Raw genomic sequence first — 18,573 nt, forward strand, 5'->3', positions numbered from 1 at the left:
CAAGCTTGAAATCAAGTGTACCATCTTATCCCAGTCTTTAATATCTTCTTTACCCTTTGCTTCCGGACTCCCGGATCATCAGGAACCCCATTTAGGCTGCTTATCCCAATTTTGCACTCTTGCCATAATTCCCGGGGACACCAACAGTGTGTGAAGGGTGTTGCTAATAGCTTCACCGACATCCCACTCTGTCAAGTCCATGCCGCGGGCCTCCATTCCGCCGCTCGGTACTCCGAAGATCTGCTCTTATTGTTATCTCACTCTTATTGTTCTTTCTCGCTACACATACCCTTTCGTTCTAGTCTCTCACTATTGTCTTTTACCCTTTCGTTCTAGTCTCTCCTTATTGTCTTTTACTTTACCCTGCAGGTACTACTCGTATAGCTCCTAGTAGTTAGTCTGGCGCTCTGCACCGCTGCGCCGATCCGTAGATATAAATACTGCCTGTACGCTACTGTAGTTCCTCAGTTTAATTATCAACTTAGATCTCCCTTCTCAACTTAGCTCTTCTCTAAGTCTTCTGGCTCAACGCCTTGAAGTACGTCCTCCTTGAACCTTAGGACTTTAACGTCCTCTGGTCCGCTCCTCGTCATCGGCGATACCGCCGCTCCGACCTGGCTGCTACTTAGCTCCTCTCTCTCCACTCTCGCTCTCCGGGGACTAACGGCGTAACGGCGGTGTTGTTAATAACTTCACTACTGTCCCACTCGTCTTCCGCACTTAGGCACCTTGTAGCTTTGGCACGGTTACTCGGTGTACATGATCTTAACAGTCCCGCATGACTATGTGCTTGAAGGTGTTGGCAAAGTCTTGGATGGAAGTGACTTGGTGGCTATCACACCAACTGGCTCTGGGAAAACAGGATACATGGCTTGAGCTCAGACCATGAGATCGGTGATGGGAACTCTGAGGGGTAGCATAGAATGGGGTTTGATTGAGCTGAAATGAATACAAACTCATGTTGACTTCAATATTGACAAGTGCAGACTTTTGGAGTGAATCAGAATGCAAAACAAATGCAAAACTGCGAAACAAACGCGAAACATGATACCTCATGTGATCAAAAAGGGCAAAACAATTGCTCATCCATGACCCTTTTTAGTAAAGTGCTCAGCTACGGGTTTAGTAGCGCGGTTGAAATCAGACTCTAGATTAGATTGCAACAACTGTCTTGCGTAATTTCAATTACAAATCTATTTAGGGTCTGACTCGGGAGACTAAATTTTCATCAGGTTGGCAAGAAGCCACTACACTTTTTGCCAAAATTCTATAATGTTATGCCGAGTGGAGATATTTAACTGTAGTTCATATTCTATCCTACCCTGACTTCTCATACAACAATAAATACTTCCTTGCTGTAGCCACTGCTTCCTCAATTTTTGATGGGTAAATACCCACCCCTTGGGCAGAGTCTTCCCTTCCTCCAGCCTATAAAGTTCACATTAACAAAGGAAACTAGAACACTGAAACACTCAAAAATAGAAAAACTGAACCCGTAAGACCCTCAAAGCCAGAAAATGATGAAAAATGGACATGTTAGAAAAGACCTTACCTTTCCACCAATTATATCCGTAACGTTTTCAGACCAAACACGCGCATCAGCACCTCTACCTACGATCGACGGTGGAATGTAATTGACATGAGCTAATTTGCCGTTCTCGGAATCAATACTGAAGACATAGATTGCTTTATCTGTTTTGCGACCTTGTAATGCAATGTTTTGCAGTATCTAGATTGAATTGAAATAAGTTCAAAGCGCATTCATACAAAAAAAAATTTGCAAGTTTATATCGGTGCTAAGCTAACCTTCGAATTTCCACCGACATCCAAAACCTCAACAAAAGCATTTGAACCTTCGTTTTCTTTGAAATATTGTTGAAATTTCTCCAGTGCCTATTGTAAATGGAAGGTCACGGAGCCCTTGGGCATTGACAGTGTTTAATGAGAAGGGGATCGACTGACCGCTTTCGCGAGAGTAGCTTCCTTTTCTTTGACTTGTTTATCGAAACTCTTTCGCATCTTACCCAGACGTTCCTTCATCTCAGCCTTTTGGATTACCGAGATATCAACTTGACCGATTTCCTGAAAACGGTGGTAACGGGCTGTCAAATGGACAGAGGATACCTTTACTCACCACGCTAAGAGCTTTCAACGCAGCATCTTGTTCCTTATCCGAAAGGTGAGAAACTTGATCAATACGAAACTTGAAGTCCTGAACTAAACGATTCATTTCCTGCGCTTCATGTCCAGTGACAGCAACGATCCGCCGAATGCCCTTTGCAATCCCCGATTCCTCTGTAATTACGAACTCCTTGATATCTCCAGTCTTGGCGACGTGCCTGCAATATGTTTTGAACATTTTAGAATCGTCCCCATTGAAGAAATATTGTGCTCATACGTTCCGCCGCAGAACTCGATACTGGTCTTTCTCCACATAGGATTCTCTATATCTTTTGCAATATCATCGACGTCATATTCCAAAGACACTACTCGCACTGGATCGGGATAGGACTCGCCGAATACGGCGCGAAGACCTGGAATTTTGTAGGCATTGTGTAAATCAAGCTCTTTACTGTAAACCTTCACGTTCTTTTGAACCCAATCGATGGACATGGCCTCAATTTTCGTCAAATCGGGTATAGTGATCTGCGCCTTGTGCGAAAAGTCGAACCGTAGCTTTGAGGGAGCAACCAGTGACCCACGCTGATCAATATGGTCTCCGAGAACCTCGCGCAAGCAAAAGTTCAGGATATGTGTCGCAGTGTGATTATTTCTCAATGGCCATCGCCGTAGCTAATTCTCTTATCAAAAGGAGTCATCAACACGAGAATGTCACTCACTTCATCATACGACGACACTACTTGATTACCGAGTTCAAGCTGCCCATACTTGAGGAAACCCGTATGGAGAACATGTCCATTATATACTTGAACGTTCGTAACCTCGAAATCTGTAAGCCCATCTATAACAATGTTACCAGTGTCATATTCCTGCCCCCCAGATTCAGCATAAAAGTTGGTTTTATCAAGGATAATGCCAAAGATGGACTCTGATGGTATTTCCACGGTTGACTGTAGGAAGGACTTGGAGTGGAAAATGGCTTTTACAGTCGCTGTGAGGTTACCATAACCTGGAAGGACATATAAATTACACGGGCTAAGTGGAGACAGAGAACAAGATACCGTATTTCGCAGAGTCGTCTGTCTTCGGGAGACCAGCGTTTTCCAGATAGGCAAGATCGTGGACGTCAAGTTTAACAATGTTTCCCGCTCCTTTCTTAAGAGTGGCCTTGCTAGCTTCTTTCGATGCTGCTTGAGCTTCGTTGAATTCGGCGTCGTTAATCTCCAGACCCAGTTCCTCGGCCATCAGACGTGTCAGATCAACAGGGAATCCGTACGTGTCATACAAGCGCCAGACATCTTTTCCACTCAGTATGTTCGACCCTTGCTGCTTGACATGGGCACTGTACTGATCAAAAAGCTTTTCGCCTCGGTCGAGGGTTCGAGAGAACGACTCTTCTTCCTCATCAAGTATCTCTTTGATCTCGACAGTTTTTGTGGTGATCTCGGGGAAAATATGGCCCTACAACGAGAACATATTAGAGGTTTTGGCACTTGAAGAGTCAATGACGGACCATAGTCTCCACAATAACAGGCATCAAGGATGAAAAGAAGGACCCAATTTGAACTCCGAGCTTCTTGCGCGCGTAGCGTGCACCTCGACGAAGAATACGTCTCAGCACATATCCTCGACCGTCCTTATTGGGAACGCCTCCGTCACTCAGTGCAAAGGTCAGGGTACGAACGTGGTCGGCAACGACACGGTATGCGGTATCAATGCCATCTTCGTCGTCAACACCAAAGCGGCCTTCATAGGGTCGGACACCAGTGAGCTCTTGTATTTTCGCGAATATTGGCGTGAAGACATCCGTATCGTAGTTGGATCGTTTGTCTTGCACTACAGAAACTAGTCGTTCAAAGCCCATCCCGGTATCAACATGTTTAGAGGGCAAGGATTTGAGTGAACCGTCTTCTTCGCGATTGAATTGAATGAAGACGTTATTCCATATCTCGAGGACGTCGGGGTCGTCTTGATTAACGAGGTGCGCTGCGTTGCGTCCACCAATACGGTCATAATGAATTTCGCTGGGTTGGCGATTGTATAAGTTCATTTTGTCTGTGCGGATATGCGGGATTTGGGCTCACCTACAAGGCCCACAAGGTCCAGTCGCGCCCATTTCTGTTCAGGACACTGTTAGATGTAAAAAGTGTGAAAGCAAACGCGACTCACCCCAAAAGTTATCTTTCGCATTTCCAGGAAGAATGTGATCTTCCGGTACTCCTTGATCCAACCAATATTGTTTTGCCTCCAAATCGGGTTCCAGACCAGCTTTCGAATCACCTTCAAAGTAGGTGACATATAGACGATCTTTGGGAAGTTTGTAGACCTCAGTCAGCAGCTCCCATGAGTACTCGACAGCTTCTTTCTGGAGAGTTTTATCGATGAGTATATAACATGCGGTTGAATGGCCAACATAATCACCTTGAAGTAATCACCGAAGGACCAATTCCCCAACATCTCGAAGAAAGTGTGATGATATGAGTCTTTTCCAACATCGTCAAGATCATTATGTTTCCCTCCAGCTCTGATACACTATATAAGCGACTGAGTATCAATTGGATTCGAAGAGACGGGTTGAACGCTCACCTTCTGGGAATTAAATGCCCTCTTCAGTTTCGACAAATCCGAATGTGGATCTACTGTTCCTAGGAAAATTGACTTGTACTGGTTCATTCCAGCGTTCGCGAACAGTAGTGTAGGATCATCGTAAGGAATTGTAGAAGAAGACGGAACAAAAGTATGGTCTTTGGACCTAAAGAACGCGAAGAATTCCTCCCGAACTTTGGTGGATGTCCAGGGACCAGTATATGGTGAGCTTGTCATAGTTGAATGAAGACGATGAGAGCAAATCGCACGCAAAGATCCAGCAAAGGACTGCAGAATCGATGGTCGAGTCACGATCATAAATTCACGTGAAGCGTATCAATTTGAAATTTAGGCACGTTGGGAGTTAGTGGCAATCAATATTCATAGCATTCCCAGCTGTTCCTTGTAAGACCAGGTGAGACCCCGTGTTGTGCGTATTTATCTATGTATCTACCACTGTGGGGAAGAACACGTTTTGGCACCTCCAAAATCCATCCATTATCCGTAGATTTTTACCAAAAATTGACTGATTTTGGGATGTCGAAAAGTTTGTATATTTCTCATATAGCTGGATATAGAATATGAAGTTCATATTGTGCAGTTATTCTGAATTATCTACCTATAATATTGAGGATATAATAATGACTTTGTGCCTCACAATTTGTTAATATTTTTGGCTGCTCGAAATTTGAAATAATTGTAACATAACCTACCAGTGAACATGAGGAACATAGTCCGAGCTTATTTGAAACAATCATACAATATTCTCCCATAGATAATTTAAAATTTTTGCGAGATATTCACCTAACAAAAAACATGAGGTTTTTCAAAATAACCTCGCCGAGGTTATGCATACCCGATGTTGGGACATCGAGACGTCAAGACGTCGTTGATATCGGGACATTGAGACACCGGAACGTCGTCGATGTCGAGACGTCCAAACATAGAAACATCACTGGTGGTCGGGATATCAAGACGCGTGACATCCAGGACATTCAGGATGTGCCAGTGCAGCCACAGGCAGCCACTATGTTCTGTGAAATGATAAGAAAAGCCTTCCTCAGGGCCTTCTGTGTATTTATGGATGGGGCCAGAAGTTATGTCATTCCTACATAGGTCGTGGTGGTCAATACTAACCTAATACTAGGTGAAAACTGGCATGTTCCAACATGTCCCGAATTTCCTGAATGTCACGCATCTCAATATCCCGACACCAGCGACATTTCTATGTTTGGATGTCTCAATATCAACGACATTCCAGTGTCTCGATGTCCCGATATCAACGACGTCTTGACGTCTCGATGTCCCAACATCGGGTATGCATAACCTCGGCGAGGTTATTTTGAAAAACCTCATGTTTTTTGTTAGGTGAATATCTCGCAAAAATTTTAAATTATCTATGGGAGAATATTGTATGATTGTTTCAAATAAGCTCGGACTATGTTCCTCATGTTCACTGGTATGTTATGTTACAATTATTTCAAATTTCGAGCAGCCAAAAATATTAACAAATTGTGAGGCACAAAGTCATTATTATATCCTCAATATTATTGGTAGATAATTCAGAATAACTGCACAATATGAACTTCATATTCTATAGCCAGCTATATGAGAAATATACAAACTTTTCGACATCCCAAAATCAGTCAATTTTTGGTAAAAATCTACGGATAATGGATGGATTTTGGAGGTGCCAAAACGTGTTCTTCCCCACAGTGTACATCTATCTACAGTCTTGAGCATTTACACACCACTTCATGATCACAACTCTACTGTCTCTTTACTTTTGAATTTTCTACCAGCACGATCTGAAGCACGAAATCGGAATTGGTTTCCGTAGAGCGTAAAGGCCAAATGTGGAATGTCAAGCACGATAGTGGCGGCTGAAGGAAGGGAGTTGGAGATCGAATAAGCCGGAACACACAGCGTGAATATAGTGTTTTGTTTTGGAAGGACTGGGGCACGTCAGGAACTCGAGCAAGTGAAACGCGAGGTATCTCTTACCCTTCGTCTTGTTATCTCTGGTGATAATCACAAATGTATTTTCGGACTCGTGCAAAACAATTCCCTGCATACTGACGAGGGATGGATTTTTACTCGCTTGAACTACACAAAACGCAAATCAGAATTTGGGAACACATATTGTTGTTCGTTACCTGAGATGAATGACCCAGAGAAATCGGCCTTGAGTAGTTTCGGGTGGGCGGAAGCCGATGAGGGGGGTTCAGCACTATTGAGCGCCAGCAGTTCGGACATGTATCCCATCCAGAGCTGGTGCAATGGAACGAAGAGATCAAACCTAAATGGGATGAGAATAACGAAACGCAAAGTGAAAAGACCAAACTACTTTGCCTGGTGAGCATCCAGAGACCAAGATCCACTTATCCTTGGAATGCTACAATTTGCGGTAGGTTTCTTCTTTTTCTTTCTCGGTTTCTTGTCTCCTTTGCCTATGGGATTGTCCAGAAGTATCCTCCTACCATGTATCCTGCTAGCATATATTTCCTGTGGATTTACCGACGGTAACAAGGAGTTTTGGACAAAACTTGGTACGAAAGGATCTTTAGAATTGAACACGAGTCGCGCTTTCTGGGGAGAAGTGTAAGGTGCTTGGGTGAACTAGAGAAGGAAGAGATGCAGACTTGAATTGAAGGAACGACCGACTGAGCGTAGATGTCCATCAAAGAGCAATTGTGGGAAATGGAACTCCTCCATTGACCACAATGTCTGAGCAGTTGATCGAATTAATGCTACAACTCAAGAAAACTACGCCAGCCGCGGCAAAGCAGATATTGAACAGCCAGCCTCAGATTGCTTATGCGCTCATGACTCTCATGGTTTCTATGAATGCTGTCAACTTTGAAGTCTTCCAGGTATATACTGTGTGGTCCCAAATTTCGCTTCTACATTTCTCTAACCTGCTGTAGAAAACGCTAGCAGAATTTTCTCAAGGAGCATCCCAGCCGCAACCTCAAGCAAACCCCCAACCTCCTCCTCCACAAACCTACCATCGACCGACTCCTCCTATTTATTCTCAGCCTCCCACTAGTGCTTATCCTTCCTATGCATCGTCGACCCCCGCCCCTGCCATAAACCCTGCTATTCTCGCCGCAATACCCGATGATCAAAAGGCCAATATATTTTGTGAGATATCACACTAGCTCCTAATCTCCTCGATTGTTTTCAGGTTATGGTCATGCAAATCTTGTCAATGACACCTGAACAACTTGCTTTATTACCCCCCCCAAGATCGGGCCAATATCATGCAACTGGTAAGCTTACGGAACTCTACATTGTTCGAACTGACTTGCGTTGCAGAAAAGTACTTTTGGACTTTGATATCATCACCAAGCTCACCCCGTGAGGAGAAAAATTAGAATGCAGAAGAGCTTAGCGCTGCACAGCTCAGCCAGGCGAGTCCTAGCAGCATTTAGTAAAAACGGAGGGTATTCCGTCTGATATCTCTACTTACAGTACATGCCAGCACATAAGTATCCATGTACGAATTCATTCAAATATGGACTGTAGTATATGCAGGCGATGGGATCTACTTTGGTATACCTGGTGTAGTTCTGGACAGTTAGGCACTTGATATCGCGTTATCCAGTTTGCACTTTGTAAGAATCTGATCGTGGGATTTATCGGTGTACATACTCTTTTCTTCGTCGCGTCAACTCCATGTCCATGAAAGCATCAACATCGTCTACACCGTCCTCGGCCCCAGTCGCCCACAAAGCGCCCCTTCCTCCATCTTCCAATCGTTCATCACGTATTGCCCCTCATTCCCATATAAAAGGCCTTGGATTAAATTCGGAAGGTCGAGCGATTACTGATACTGCTGCTGGCGGTTTCGTTGGTCAAGAGAATGCCCGAGAAGTATGATTTTTTAACCTCTTCCAATATGGATCATAATCCCTCCCTCAGGCATGCGGAATCATCGTAGATCTCGTCAAATCACGCAGATTCTCTGGACGCGCTTTACTTCTTGTCGGCGCTCCAGGAACAGGCAAGACCGCGCTTGCCTTGGCCGTCTCACATGAACTCGGCTCCAAAGTCCCCTTCTGTCCCATGGTCGGCTCGGAGGTTTATAGTACAGAGGTGAAAAAGACGGAAGTTTTAGCCGAAAGCTTCAGAAGAGCCATAGGACTTCGGATAAAGGAAACAAAAGAAGTGTACGAAGGTGAAGTCACAGAGATGACCCCATCCGAATCGGAGAACCCTCTCTCCGGCTATGGCAAAACTATTTCTCATGTCGTCGTCGGCCTCAAATCTGTCAAGGGCACAAAACAACTAAGGCTGGATCCTAGTATCTACGAGGCTATGTTGAAGGAAAAGATTGTAGTTGGCGATGTCATCTACATCGAACACAGCGGCGCGGTCAAGGTACGTACTCAATGTCATATCATTCACCACTGTAGGAAATAATCCACCATTCTAAGCGTGTAGGTCGCTCAGACGCTTATGCATCATCTTACGACCTCGAGTCGGAAACCTATGTTCCTCTTCCCAAAGGCGATGTTCATAAACGTAAAGAGCTCGTTCAAGACGTAACTCTCGGAGATCTCGATGCCGCGAACGCTCGTCCCCAGGGTGGTCAAGATATAATGAGCGTTATGGGCAGTCTGGTCAAGAGTGGAAGGACAGAGGTGACGGAAAAACTGAGGAAAGAAGTGAACAAGGTGGTGAAAGGTTATGTAGATCAAGGTGTGGCAGAGGTGGTCCCTGGGGTAGTCTTCATTGACGAGGTGGGCATTGCTTCCATAGTAGTTTTAGCCCTTCCGCTAATCCCTTTTTACGCAGGTTCACATGTTGGATATCGAATGTTTCACATATTTAAACGCTCTCCTAGAGTCGCCAATGGCCCCTACAGTCATTCTTGCTACCAATAGAGGTAATGCTCTCGTCCGCGGTACTCAAGACCTCGTTGCTCCGCACGGGATCCCCGTTGATTTGCTAGACCGGTCCGTACTTATCTCCTCAATCCTCTTCTGTCCTTGATTTTATTTTTCGTTAGATGTATGATTGTCAAAACAGAACCATACGCAAAAGAACAAGTAGCCAAAGTTCTCCAATTGCGCGCCAACATCGAAGGTCTAAAGCTCGCCGAAGGCGTTCTAGACAAGCTGGCTACCGAGGGCGAGAAAATCTCATTGAGGTATCTTGCCCTCAACACTCTCCCTCCTGCTGCGCGAATTCACACCCTTCATTTTTGTAGATACGCACTACAACTACTCGCGCCTGCCTCTATCATCGCATCCATCAACGATCGTTCCGAGATCTCTCTCGAAGACGTAGGAGAAATGAATGAGCTTTTCTTGGATGCCAAAACGAGTGCTGCAATGATTGGAGCAAGTGAAAATCTGAAGACATGACCAAGTCTCAATGAACGAACCTCATTTTGCATGCAATTTCGTTCACTGCAGCATGTCAAAAAATTAGTCTGTATCTACATAGCCATTATATCTACTTCCACATGTATTCACGGGCGCGAAATGTCACAGATTGTGTGATCATATCGTAACATTGACGCGTTTCAGGTCATGCTCTGTCACGCGGTGCTCTACTTACAACTCAGTACACTCAACCACCTATAACCTTAAGTTTGCTTCAACGACATTGGGGGATATGCCCTCTTTTCAGACTCCTCTGACTACAGGAAAGCGCAAATCCGACTCCGGCAATGAGAATGTCCAACCTTTCAGTTCCAACAATGCGAAACGACTTCGCCTTGAAAGTCGACCGGAATCTAACGCAGACGATGGCTATTGGGTAGTTCAATGGTAAGAGCAATGAGGCTCTTCTCTTGGAAAGCGCTGAATAGCTCGTGTAGGCGGAATCATCAAGCTAAAAAACACAAGACATGGGAAGGAGATGGTGTACTTGTAGTATCGAGCAATGGTTCAAGAGCCACTTTGTATGATTCTACTGACGGGAGACAGTGCGCCTCATAACTCTACTATCGTTCTTTTCTCTCAATCCTCTTTCATATAGAATCGGTAGCGGGAAAACTGAGATGCCCTTGTTCGACGAAAAAGTCATCAACGTTGGTGGCAAAGATGTTGGACTTGACCGAAAGATCACAAAGCAAGAGTACCTTTCTGGGATATGCTTTGGCTCGAACTCAGCACTCATTAGCCAATCGACGCAAGATTCTGTCAAGCAAACGGCTGGAAAAGTTTTCAAACCTCCGGCCATGCGTAAACCCAGCCTCAATACTGAATCAGCAAATGAATCGCCTATAAAGCTCACCTCGCATCCCCTTCCCCGTGTGTCTTCTTTGCAAAGGCTGTCTCCTTCTAACGAGAGCGAAGATCGAAGCGAGACTCAAACAACATCATCCTCAGGCCCATTGTTTTGGGCCGTAAATTGGTAAGTCTGACCAACAGTTCTTCGCCTTGATGTTCATTCTCTCGTAGGCGTAAAACACAGTCAAGCAGTAAAAAGCAGGTCACCTGGGAAGGAGACGCGTTCATTTCTTGTATCAATCAGAAGATAAGCATGTTATCAGAGGAAGGCAAATTGCAAGTTTTCAGTTTCAATGTTAATTTTGGACCAGCAAATGATGGTCAATTTACAGAATTGGCGCATCTGTTTGCAAAAACCATCAACACCAATCTGGAGATCGTTGCTTTGTGGGCGGAAAAGAGCTTGTACTATTGAACGAAGTTTCTGCCGAAGCTTTGCCATTTACGAACAAATATGCCCCGGTAGAGAACGAACCTGCGCCTGCTCCGTCTTCCCCCGCTCTTCCACCTCTAAATCGGTGTGTTCCTACTGCGTCATTCTATGCAGTGCCTCCTCGTCTGAAAAAGCCTATCGGTCCCTTGTATGTACCTAGACTCTTCACTGCTTCATTGACGCTGAACAGAGTGTTATAGGCATGACCCCGACGCTGAAGATGCAGTTATCATGAAGGCACCTACCAAAGAGCATATGGAGCGCTATAACAAGAAGTGTGTACCATTTTGTCAATCGTACTGATGAACTCACCTTGAACGTATGCAGACAACGACCGGTTGTGCCAGTTGTCCTAGATCCCATCCTTGCTCGACGTTTGCGGCCCCACCAGCGAGAGGGTGTGTCAACGCCTTTGGGATTGCGAGTACGCGAATTGACGAGTGGCCTAACTAGGTGTTAAATTCATGTATGAGTGCGTCATGGGTCTTCGGAAACATGAAGGTCAAGGATGTATCCTTGCGGATGAAATGTATGTTCATTGTTACCTCTTCTTACAGGTTATGCGCTAAAATCTCTTTTTCTATCAGGGGTCTTGGGAAGACACTGCAAGTACGTGTCTCATCTCATATGGTCTATATGAAGATCGACCATTCTCTTGCAGACAATCACCTTAGTTTGGACTTTGCTTCGTAAGTGGATTTGGGACATAATATTCAATTATATCAAAACGATCCTGATGGCAGGGCAAAATGCATACGCCGGCGCAGGGCCCGCAATCAGTAAAGTCCTCATTGTCTGTCCTGTCACTTTAATCAACGTGAGTATTTATATGCTCGTACTCCTGCTTCGCCCATTGACCCCTAGCCAGAATTGGAAAGCCGAATTCCATAAATGGCTAGGTCGGGACCGTGTCGGTGTGAGCATATGCGACAGGAATACAGACACTGTAAAAACATTTGCCAGCTCGTAAGTTGGGATAGGTTTCCAGCCTTTACAATTATTTTTCGAATGACCGTCATAGGCCACGGCAGCAAGTCTTGATAGTGGGTTATGAGAGACTCCGGACTATAATGTAAGCATTTATTCCCAAAAATCGGAGGTCTCAGATTCACTTTGTCAAAGGAAGGAGATTGCGACGTGCGGGTCAGTCCTCTTCCCAGGCAAATTTCGTAGAATTGCGTCTCATGTGCGAGTGCAGAGTTGGCCTGGTTGTTTGTGACGAAGGTTTGATTCAAACATGATGCAACTAACTAGGAATGTAGAACACACAGTGACACATTTTCTTTTAGGGCATAGACTCAAGTCTTCGAAGGCTAAAACATCGGTTATATTCAAACAACTTAGTACTCTTCGCCGAATAATCCTATCCGGCACCCCAATACAAAATGACCTCGGCGAATTTCATTCCATGGTAAGCTAGCTGCTCCCAGTTGAGTCTCGCTTCCTTCCAACATCTTTTAGGTGGATTTTTGCAATCCGGGATTATTAGGTATGATCATATTTTCTCTTCTGCGCTAATTCCTGTCATGAAGAACTGTTAGACGAATATTCCGCGTTTCGTAGGCTATATGAGGTGCCGATCATGAAAAGCCGTGCTCCTGGATGCACAACGAAAGAGTTGGAACTAGGTGAGAAGCGCTCTGCTCAGGTTTGTCGCTTGTGTTTTACTAGTAATTTGTGACGTTGATAACTTCCCAAGCTCTCTAACATAGCAAAGAGCTTTGTTCTTCGCCGTGAAGCGTCCATATTGGGCAATTACCTACCCCCGAAGCGTATATATACCTTTTTTTAATCACAGGTCTGGCAACTGATGATGGATTGATTAGATGAATATGTTGTGTTCGTGACGCCTACCGAACTGCAACTGTCGATATATGCCAAGGTGCTCGACCCGAACAAAGTCGACGATTTCGTAGAATCCAACTCCACCGCTGAGTCACTAGCCTTGATAAATATCCTCACGAAGATTAGCAGCAGTCCCATCCTCTTGAAAGCAACAATGGATAAAGAACAATCTAAACCCAAGAGTGAAGGACTGAGACATAACAATATTCAGGAGGCTCTTAAGTTGTTGCCCTCGAGCTGTGAGATCGAGGACCTAACTCTGAGTGGTCTGCAGTTGCTTCGATTTTTTGAAGAAAAAAACTTTCTGCTAATCAAAAATCCATCTGCAGGAAAAATGATTGCCGTATCCAAATTACTGGCCTTTGTAAAACAGGTAATGTATGGCTACCTTATAGTGAGTCGTTCACTGACTTGTTTATAGGAAAGCGAAGAAAAATGTGTGCTTGTCTCCCACTACACATCGACGCTCAATATATTGGAAAGTTTCTGCAAAAAAAAGAACTACAGCTACTTTCGCTTGGACGGGTCAGTCGTGGTTGCTCTCTGACATTGTGCCGCTCTCTCACACCTGAGAGCCAGACAAACACCTGCTGCGAAACGGCAAGAATACGTGACAACGTTCAACAAGACAAATCAAAGAACGAGCTGTGGGTTCAACCTTCTTGCTGGTAAAACAGTGGCTTATACTTCCAACGATAGTCATATTCCTTCTCAGTTCGAAAGCTGGAGGAACTGGAATCAACCTCATCGGTGAGACCTTATGATCTATGAAAACACAAGTTGGAATTGACAATCTGCAGGGGCTTCCCGGTTATGCCTCATCGATTCTGACTGGAACCCGAGGTAAAGCCTCCTTAAGGATCAACTATAATGAACCGGATATGCTAATCGTTATGCTAATCGTTTTCTCAAAGCCATGATCTGCAAGCTATGGCTCGTTGTCATCGGTATTTACTTGCAGTAAAAATTATACCTGATTTCACAATCGACCTTTGACAGCGACGGGCAAAAACGACCTGTATTTATTTACCGATTCTTAACCGCTGGAACTATAGACGGTCAGTGTGATTTTTGCATCGTTGAATTCTGCTGAAGATCTGCATATCACAGAAAAAATCTACCAACGTCAGATTATCAAACTTGGTCTCAGTAACGGTAAATTGGGTTCTGCATGTCACCTCCTTTTATTTATTAGTTTTCTGTAACAGCACTCATGGGTTCAGTGAGTGGATTGTCATTGGAAGTGATATTCGTCCTAAGTAATCTATTTAGGATAACAGTAAAGCCAAATCGAAAGCCGATTCCTTCACTCGAAAAGATGTAGGCTGTCTGTTTTCTTTTATGGTCATAAAATCTTACTTGCCGTCATCAGTTGCGTGACATCTTCCGAGTGCATCCGCATACGTCCAGTAACACACATGATCTACTGGAATGTATTTGCGAAAATGAAGATGGCTTGGAGGACGACAACTTGGATGATGACGTGAATGTCATTCAATCGGAATGTCCAAAGGGCTTCATGGCGGCATCACAAGTCAATTCACATCGGGAGATCCACGAGATCGACACGGAGGTAAATCTCTTCCGTTTTTGTCTATCTTAACTCACCAAGAGGCAGTACCTTGAAAGGAAGAGAACCAGTCTCGCTTCACTAGAGGAGTGGAAACATATCAACTGCTTGAAACAAGACGCCTTTAAGGAGGTTGAAGATGATTTGCTTCGCCGAATGCTGTACGTCAGACCCAAGAAAGAATTGGTGACTCATACCGGGACGGTCACCGAGCAGATATTGCATTCCGTCGACCTAGAGAACTTGGGCGAGATGGAACCTCTCACGGCTCGTACAGTGCCAGGAGGGACAGTCTCTTTTTTGTTCGAACGCAGCTCTGTTGAGGCTGGTGAAGCTACGTCGGAAGAAGAATAAGGCGGGAGGATAGCTGATATATGGGCAAGTTATGAATGAATAAAGAGATCGTTCTCTTCGTGCGTACGAAAGACAAAAGAATCAATTAAGAACATTCAATAACATGACAATGGTATACTACGAGAATCAAACGGGATCTCTCAGACGCAGCGCGACTGAAAACCCCCTTCAATCACCGAAAGTTGAAAGAACATACAGGGACATGAATGGTATACTACGAGAATCAAACGGGACTTCAGAAGCAAAACAGACAATGCAACTGAAATTATCCCCTTCAATCACCGACTGCTGAAAGAACAAACAAACAACATTTGAGGACATGAATGCATGGATGGTATACTATACTACGGGAATCGAACGGGACTTCAGGCGCAGAACAGACGATACGCAACTGAAAGTATCCCCTTCAATCAACGTAGTCAAGAACCAAAGATTTGAAATTGAAACTTGAAGCTAGATGAGCATAGGCAACCGGAAGAATTGAAAAATCCATAAAAATCAAGACGCATGTTGAAATGCGGATAGAGAATGAACTTGGAGGCTTGTTGGAAGCCCTGCCCGAATATTTAAATCGCACCATAAACAAGCTTTCCATCCACAGCCGTTGCCAGCACCTTGGTGGAAAGAATTTCAGGTACAGGGATGGACATAATGTCTTGCGAGAACACCACGAAATCTGCTCGTTTTCCGACCTCCAAAGAGCCCAATATGGACTCGGTGAATGAGGCATAAGCCGGATCAATAGTCATTCCTATTGAGCATACTACCTATCAGAAAGACCAACTTAGGTTGGACTGAGTGTTCACCGCACCTCGTAGTGCTTCCTCCCGAGTCAATCGCTGTTCAGGAAACCTAATGAAAATTTTGCGATTAGAATATAGATGGCACGGTGTTCAAAAAACATACCAGCCGTCAGTTCCGTGAGGCGAGTCACCGTCCGGAGTAAGACGAGTGATAGCGGCGTAAAATCCAGCCAAAGGATTCAGATCTTCTACAGGCGCATCCGAACCCAAGGTAATCCGTGCACCACTCTCTATTAAGGTCCGGAAAGCATAAAGATTCTTCACCCGCTCTGGTCCCTGCCCTTAAGTTAGAAGTCAGAGACTAGATGCAGACATTAGCTTGACGAACCAAACGGTCTTCCGCGAAAAGCATGTCACTGATACTTTTAGTACCTTTAGTCAAACAGAGTTAATAACATTAAACGTTCCTGAAACTCACGCATGAGTAGGCTGGACACTTGCAATAACTATTCTAGACAAATTAGATGGTAATCTGTCTTCTGGAATGTTAGATGAGATACTTGCCGCCGAGTTTGCCGACACGATGCATATCTGCTTTGGTCATTAATTGGGCATGTTCTAATCGAGGTCGTAATGCAGTAACGTTGACTCCATTCAGAGAGGCTTCGAAAGCGTCGACGACCAGACCATTTGCTCGATCACCAATAGCATGAACATTCTAGAAAAAATCGGGATACAGCCACAGGTATAAGATTGCACCTTACCACTTGCCATCCATCTCTCAAAAATAGCGGAATGTATTTGAAAAGAACGTCCTTGTCTATCCTCATTAAGCCATTCGTGATAGAATTATCCGCATAAGGCTCATATAGCTGTAGAGTGAAAGCAATCAGCTGAGAATGAAAGAATGAACTGGTTTCGTACCGCGGCACCTCCTGTTCGAAGAGCACCTATCAGAAAAAGTCAGTGTCAATGTCGCGCGAGTGACGTAGCATATGGTTTATACCTACCATCTGCAAAAATCTTGACACTCCTTGCAGTCAACCTTTCGTCTCCGGTGGCAATGAGCGGCTGAGAGGTGTTTCCCCAATAGTCACCATTCTCATCGAAATATGACATTCCATATATGCGGATCTGTGAGAAGTTAGCATCAGTCCATACCCTTGAGAATAAAGTTGTGAGTCACCGGAAGTATTCGTCGCCGAGCTTCTCTGATCTCGAACAATTCAACAGGGGAACAGGCGATACTTAAGTGGATAACACTAACTGTTTGAAGAACTTCAACGAAGCAGGATCCAAACCGGCATCGTGTATCGATGTTAGGCCGAACTTGACGGCATTCTGAATCGCAGAATCGAAGCGCCTCAGAAGATCGTCCTCGAGTAATTTCGGCTGTTTGACCAATTCCTGAGCGTTATCCAAAAGCATCCCTACACAGGTTTAGTAGACATTTTGCAGGAAGAATGTAACAACCGACCTGTTGGTTTTCCAGAGGCATCTCGAACAATAAGACCTCCATCAACCTCTTCAGGAAAAGGAAGACTGGACTCTAGTGCCTTTTGTGAGAGCCAAAGTGCATGGCAGTCCTTGCTCTGCAGGACAACTGGGCGACCACGAATGACAGGATCCAATTCAAGGTCTTCCTGCAAAACACCGTGAAAACCATGATGAAATATCTTGAATCATGTACAAACAGCAGTTGGCCAAGCTCCACTGGGCCAAAATGTATGGTCCCAACCTCCCCCAAGCACGAACTTGGATTTATCTGAATGTATATCGGCGTTGGAGAGAATGTAATTTCGAACTCGAGCAACAGTTTCTGTTTTTTATTTTTATTTTACGAGGGTCTAAGGTTCAGGAGAGAAGATGAACAGACCGTTGACCGTCTTCGTGCCTTCCAAAGGTAGCTGGAGAGTGGCGCCATATTCTAGTATGTGAGCATGGGAGTCTGAAACATACAATCAACTTTGAAAACCCGAAGAATATCGGGTGCACACACTGACCAGTTAGACCGGGCACCACAATGGCACCAGGTTGAATATACCGTACTGACGGAAGAGCGCGGTATTTGCTGAAAAACCCAGCAATGGAGTCTTGCCACTGCTGCTGAACTTGGGCTACGAAGATAAGTCGTGGCAACGGTGGCAATAAAAGTTAGTCCCTACCGAGAGATCCGGTATGTGTTATGACGGCGTTATTTATTAACATGCACTGGACACGGGAGTTGGCATTATCCACAGTATATATTTTTTCGGTGTCCTCCGGAGAACAAAGCACATAACTGGTGCTCGACTGCCAATCAAGGCGCCCTCTAAAAAGAAAGAAAGCAGCCACACTGAGTGCCACCACCAAGAACTGCATGGAACGATCGAGGAAATAGTTGGAAGCTACCATTGCACTCGGCGTCTCTACTTCGTGTTTTGTAGTCTCGCCAGAGCGCTGCTTAGCCATGGAAGGAAATAAGAGAGAAAGAATCAATCGCTAAATCACGATTTAAAGTCAACAGTGCACACCTTTCCTTGACGCCTGTCCAAAAAAATTACATAGACGCCTAGATTATACCAGCATGAGGCCACTCTTCAATTTGGGCGTTAGTGGGCTGTTCTAAATGCAAATCTATTCATATAAACTCTGGACACCTTGAAAAACATAGTACTTGAAGATTGAAAGAAAGAA

General features: G+C 44.6%; 6 protein-coding genes across 6 annotated transcripts; 3 read left to right on the forward strand and 3 right to left on the reverse strand.

The window, feature by feature from the left end:
* Positions 1-1,317: 1,317 nt before the first annotated feature.
* C8R40DRAFT_1069630 (tRNA synthetases class II (A)-domain-containing protein) lies at positions 1,318-4,944 on the reverse strand (the record flags this gene model as incomplete). The annotated part of the gene is made up of 13 exons (XM_046226133.1): positions 1,318-1,428; positions 1,553-1,729; positions 1,807-1,893; positions 1,963-2,082; positions 2,135-2,339; positions 2,399-2,793; positions 2,841-3,130; positions 3,183-3,582; positions 3,635-4,145; positions 4,206-4,239; positions 4,291-4,486; positions 4,543-4,653; positions 4,708-4,944. 13 exons carry the CDS (start codon positions 4,942-4,944, stop codon positions 1,318-1,320), a joined length of 2,874 nt encoding a protein of 957 aa, XP_046086230.1.
* A 1,310-nt stretch (positions 4,945-6,254) lies between these two features.
* C8R40DRAFT_1105087 (Rof/RNase P-like protein) lies at positions 6,255-7,409 on the reverse strand. Its single transcript, XM_046228091.1, has 5 exons — positions 7,350-7,409; positions 7,055-7,296; positions 6,864-7,006; positions 6,712-6,813; positions 6,255-6,662 (listed from the first exon to the last, which is right to left on the reverse strand). Exons 1-5 carry the CDS (start codon positions 7,386-7,388, stop codon positions 6,469-6,471), a joined length of 720 nt encoding a protein of 239 aa, XP_046086231.1. The 5' UTR covers positions 7,389-7,409; the 3' UTR covers positions 6,255-6,468.
* Positions 7,410-8,359, forward strand: C8R40DRAFT_1105089 (uncharacterized protein). The gene is made up of 4 exons (XM_046228092.1): positions 7,410-7,580; positions 7,635-7,838; positions 7,895-7,979; positions 8,026-8,359. The coding sequence occupies exons 1-4, from the start codon at positions 7,431-7,433 to the stop codon at positions 8,082-8,084; spliced, it is 498 nt and encodes a 165-aa protein (XP_046086232.1). The 5' UTR covers positions 7,410-7,430; the 3' UTR covers positions 8,085-8,359.
* Positions 8,360-8,385: 26 nt separating this feature from the next.
* C8R40DRAFT_1160807 (TIP49 C-terminus-domain-containing protein) lies at positions 8,386-10,079 on the forward strand (the record flags this gene model as incomplete). Its single annotated transcript, XM_046230062.1, has 6 exons — positions 8,386-8,583; positions 8,632-9,090; positions 9,147-9,452; positions 9,508-9,668; positions 9,722-9,862; positions 9,923-10,079. 6 exons carry the CDS (start codon positions 8,386-8,388, stop codon positions 10,077-10,079), a joined length of 1,422 nt encoding a protein of 473 aa, XP_046086233.1.
* A 188-nt stretch (positions 10,080-10,267) lies between these two features.
* C8R40DRAFT_1251440 (SNF2 family N-terminal domain-containing protein) lies at positions 10,268-15,332 on the forward strand. The gene is made up of 32 exons (XM_046233703.1): positions 10,268-10,487; positions 10,538-10,645; positions 10,699-11,076; positions 11,124-11,228; positions 11,285-11,533; positions 11,586-11,660; positions 11,713-11,783; positions 11,839-11,914; positions 11,973-11,994; positions 12,047-12,074; positions 12,129-12,202; positions 12,254-12,351; positions 12,407-12,457; positions 12,508-12,528; positions 12,584-12,609; positions 12,675-12,796; positions 12,847-12,874; positions 12,927-13,033; positions 13,085-13,157; positions 13,212-13,496; positions 13,560-13,603; positions 13,652-13,755; positions 13,810-13,877; positions 13,930-13,980; positions 14,031-14,073; positions 14,145-14,177; positions 14,230-14,288; positions 14,341-14,385; positions 14,439-14,452; positions 14,503-14,550; positions 14,603-14,803; positions 14,849-15,332. The coding sequence occupies exons 1-32, from the start codon at positions 10,333-10,335 to the stop codon at positions 15,152-15,154; spliced, it is 3,168 nt and encodes a 1,055-aa protein (XP_046086234.1). The 5' UTR covers positions 10,268-10,332; the 3' UTR covers positions 15,155-15,332.
* On the reverse strand, positions 15,263-18,546 carry C8R40DRAFT_1105105 (amidohydrolase family-domain-containing protein). Its single transcript, XM_046228093.1, has 17 exons — positions 18,411-18,546; positions 18,063-18,336; positions 17,901-18,014; positions 17,774-17,845; positions 17,592-17,716; positions 17,375-17,540; positions 17,165-17,327; positions 17,084-17,108; positions 16,908-17,031; positions 16,822-16,847; positions 16,662-16,769; positions 16,462-16,615; positions 16,376-16,403; positions 16,286-16,319; positions 16,061-16,233; positions 15,966-16,006; positions 15,263-15,905 (listed from the first exon to the last, which is right to left on the reverse strand). The coding sequence occupies exons 2-17, from the start codon at positions 18,289-18,291 to the stop codon at positions 15,721-15,723; spliced, it is 1,767 nt and encodes a 588-aa protein (XP_046086235.1). The 5' UTR covers positions 18,292-18,336; positions 18,411-18,546; the 3' UTR covers positions 15,263-15,720.
* Positions 18,547-18,573: the final 27 nt, after the last annotated feature.

The sequence above is a fragment of the Lentinula edodes genome (assembly GCF_021015755.1).
Source record: "Lentinula edodes strain Le(Bin) 0899 ss11 chromosome Unknown C8R40scaffold_18, whole genome shotgun sequence".
NCBI lineage: Eukaryota > Fungi > Basidiomycota > Agaricomycetes > Agaricales > Omphalotaceae > Lentinula > Lentinula edodes.

Bases quoted from the DNA above. Each gene is read 5' to 3' on its own strand.
- C8R40DRAFT_1105087 (XM_046228091.1), bottom strand. From the start codon at position 7,388: ATGGACATCTACGCTCAGTCGGTCGTTCCTTCAATTCAA. The intron at 6,814-6,863 runs GTAACGAACAAC...CGTTTTGTGTAG, and splicing joins CTCTGGGTCATTCATCTCAG to TTCAAGCGAGTAAAAATCCA. The intron at 6,663-6,711 runs GTAAGAGATACC...GACGTGCCCCAG, and splicing joins CAGAGATAACAAGACGAAGG to TCCTTCCAAAACAAAACACT.
- C8R40DRAFT_1105105 (XM_046228093.1), bottom strand. From the start codon at position 18,291: ATGGTAGCTTCCAACTATTTCCTCGATCGTTCCATGCAGTTCTTGGTG. The intron at 17,717-17,773 runs GTCTGTTCATCT...AATAAAAAACAG, and splicing joins AGGCACGAAGACGGTCAACG to AAACTGTTGCTCGAGTTCGA. The intron at 16,320-16,375 runs GTGAGTTTCAGG...AGGTACTAAAAG, and splicing joins AGTGTCCAGCCTACTCATGC to TATCAGTGACATGCTTTTCG.
- C8R40DRAFT_1105089 (XM_046228092.1), top strand. From the start codon at position 7,431: ATGTCTGAGCAGTTGATCGAATTAATGCTACAACTCAAGAAAACTACG. The intron at 7,581-7,634 runs GTATATACTGTG...AACCTGCTGTAG, and splicing joins TCAACTTTGAAGTCTTCCAG to AAAACGCTAGCAGAATTTTC. The intron at 7,980-8,025 runs GTAAGCTTACGG...CTTGCGTTGCAG, and splicing joins GGGCCAATATCATGCAACTG to AAAAGTACTTTTGGACTTTG.
- C8R40DRAFT_1251440 (XM_046233703.1), top strand. From the start codon at position 10,333: ATGCCCTCTTTTCAGACTCCTCTGACTACAGGAAAGCGCAAATCCGAC. The intron at 11,995-12,046 runs GTACGTGTCTCA...ATTCTCTTGCAG, and splicing joins GTCTTGGGAAGACACTGCAA to ACAATCACCTTAGTTTGGAC. The intron at 14,804-14,848 runs GTAAATCTCTTC...ACCAAGAGGCAG, and splicing joins TCCACGAGATCGACACGGAG to TACCTTGAAAGGAAGAGAAC.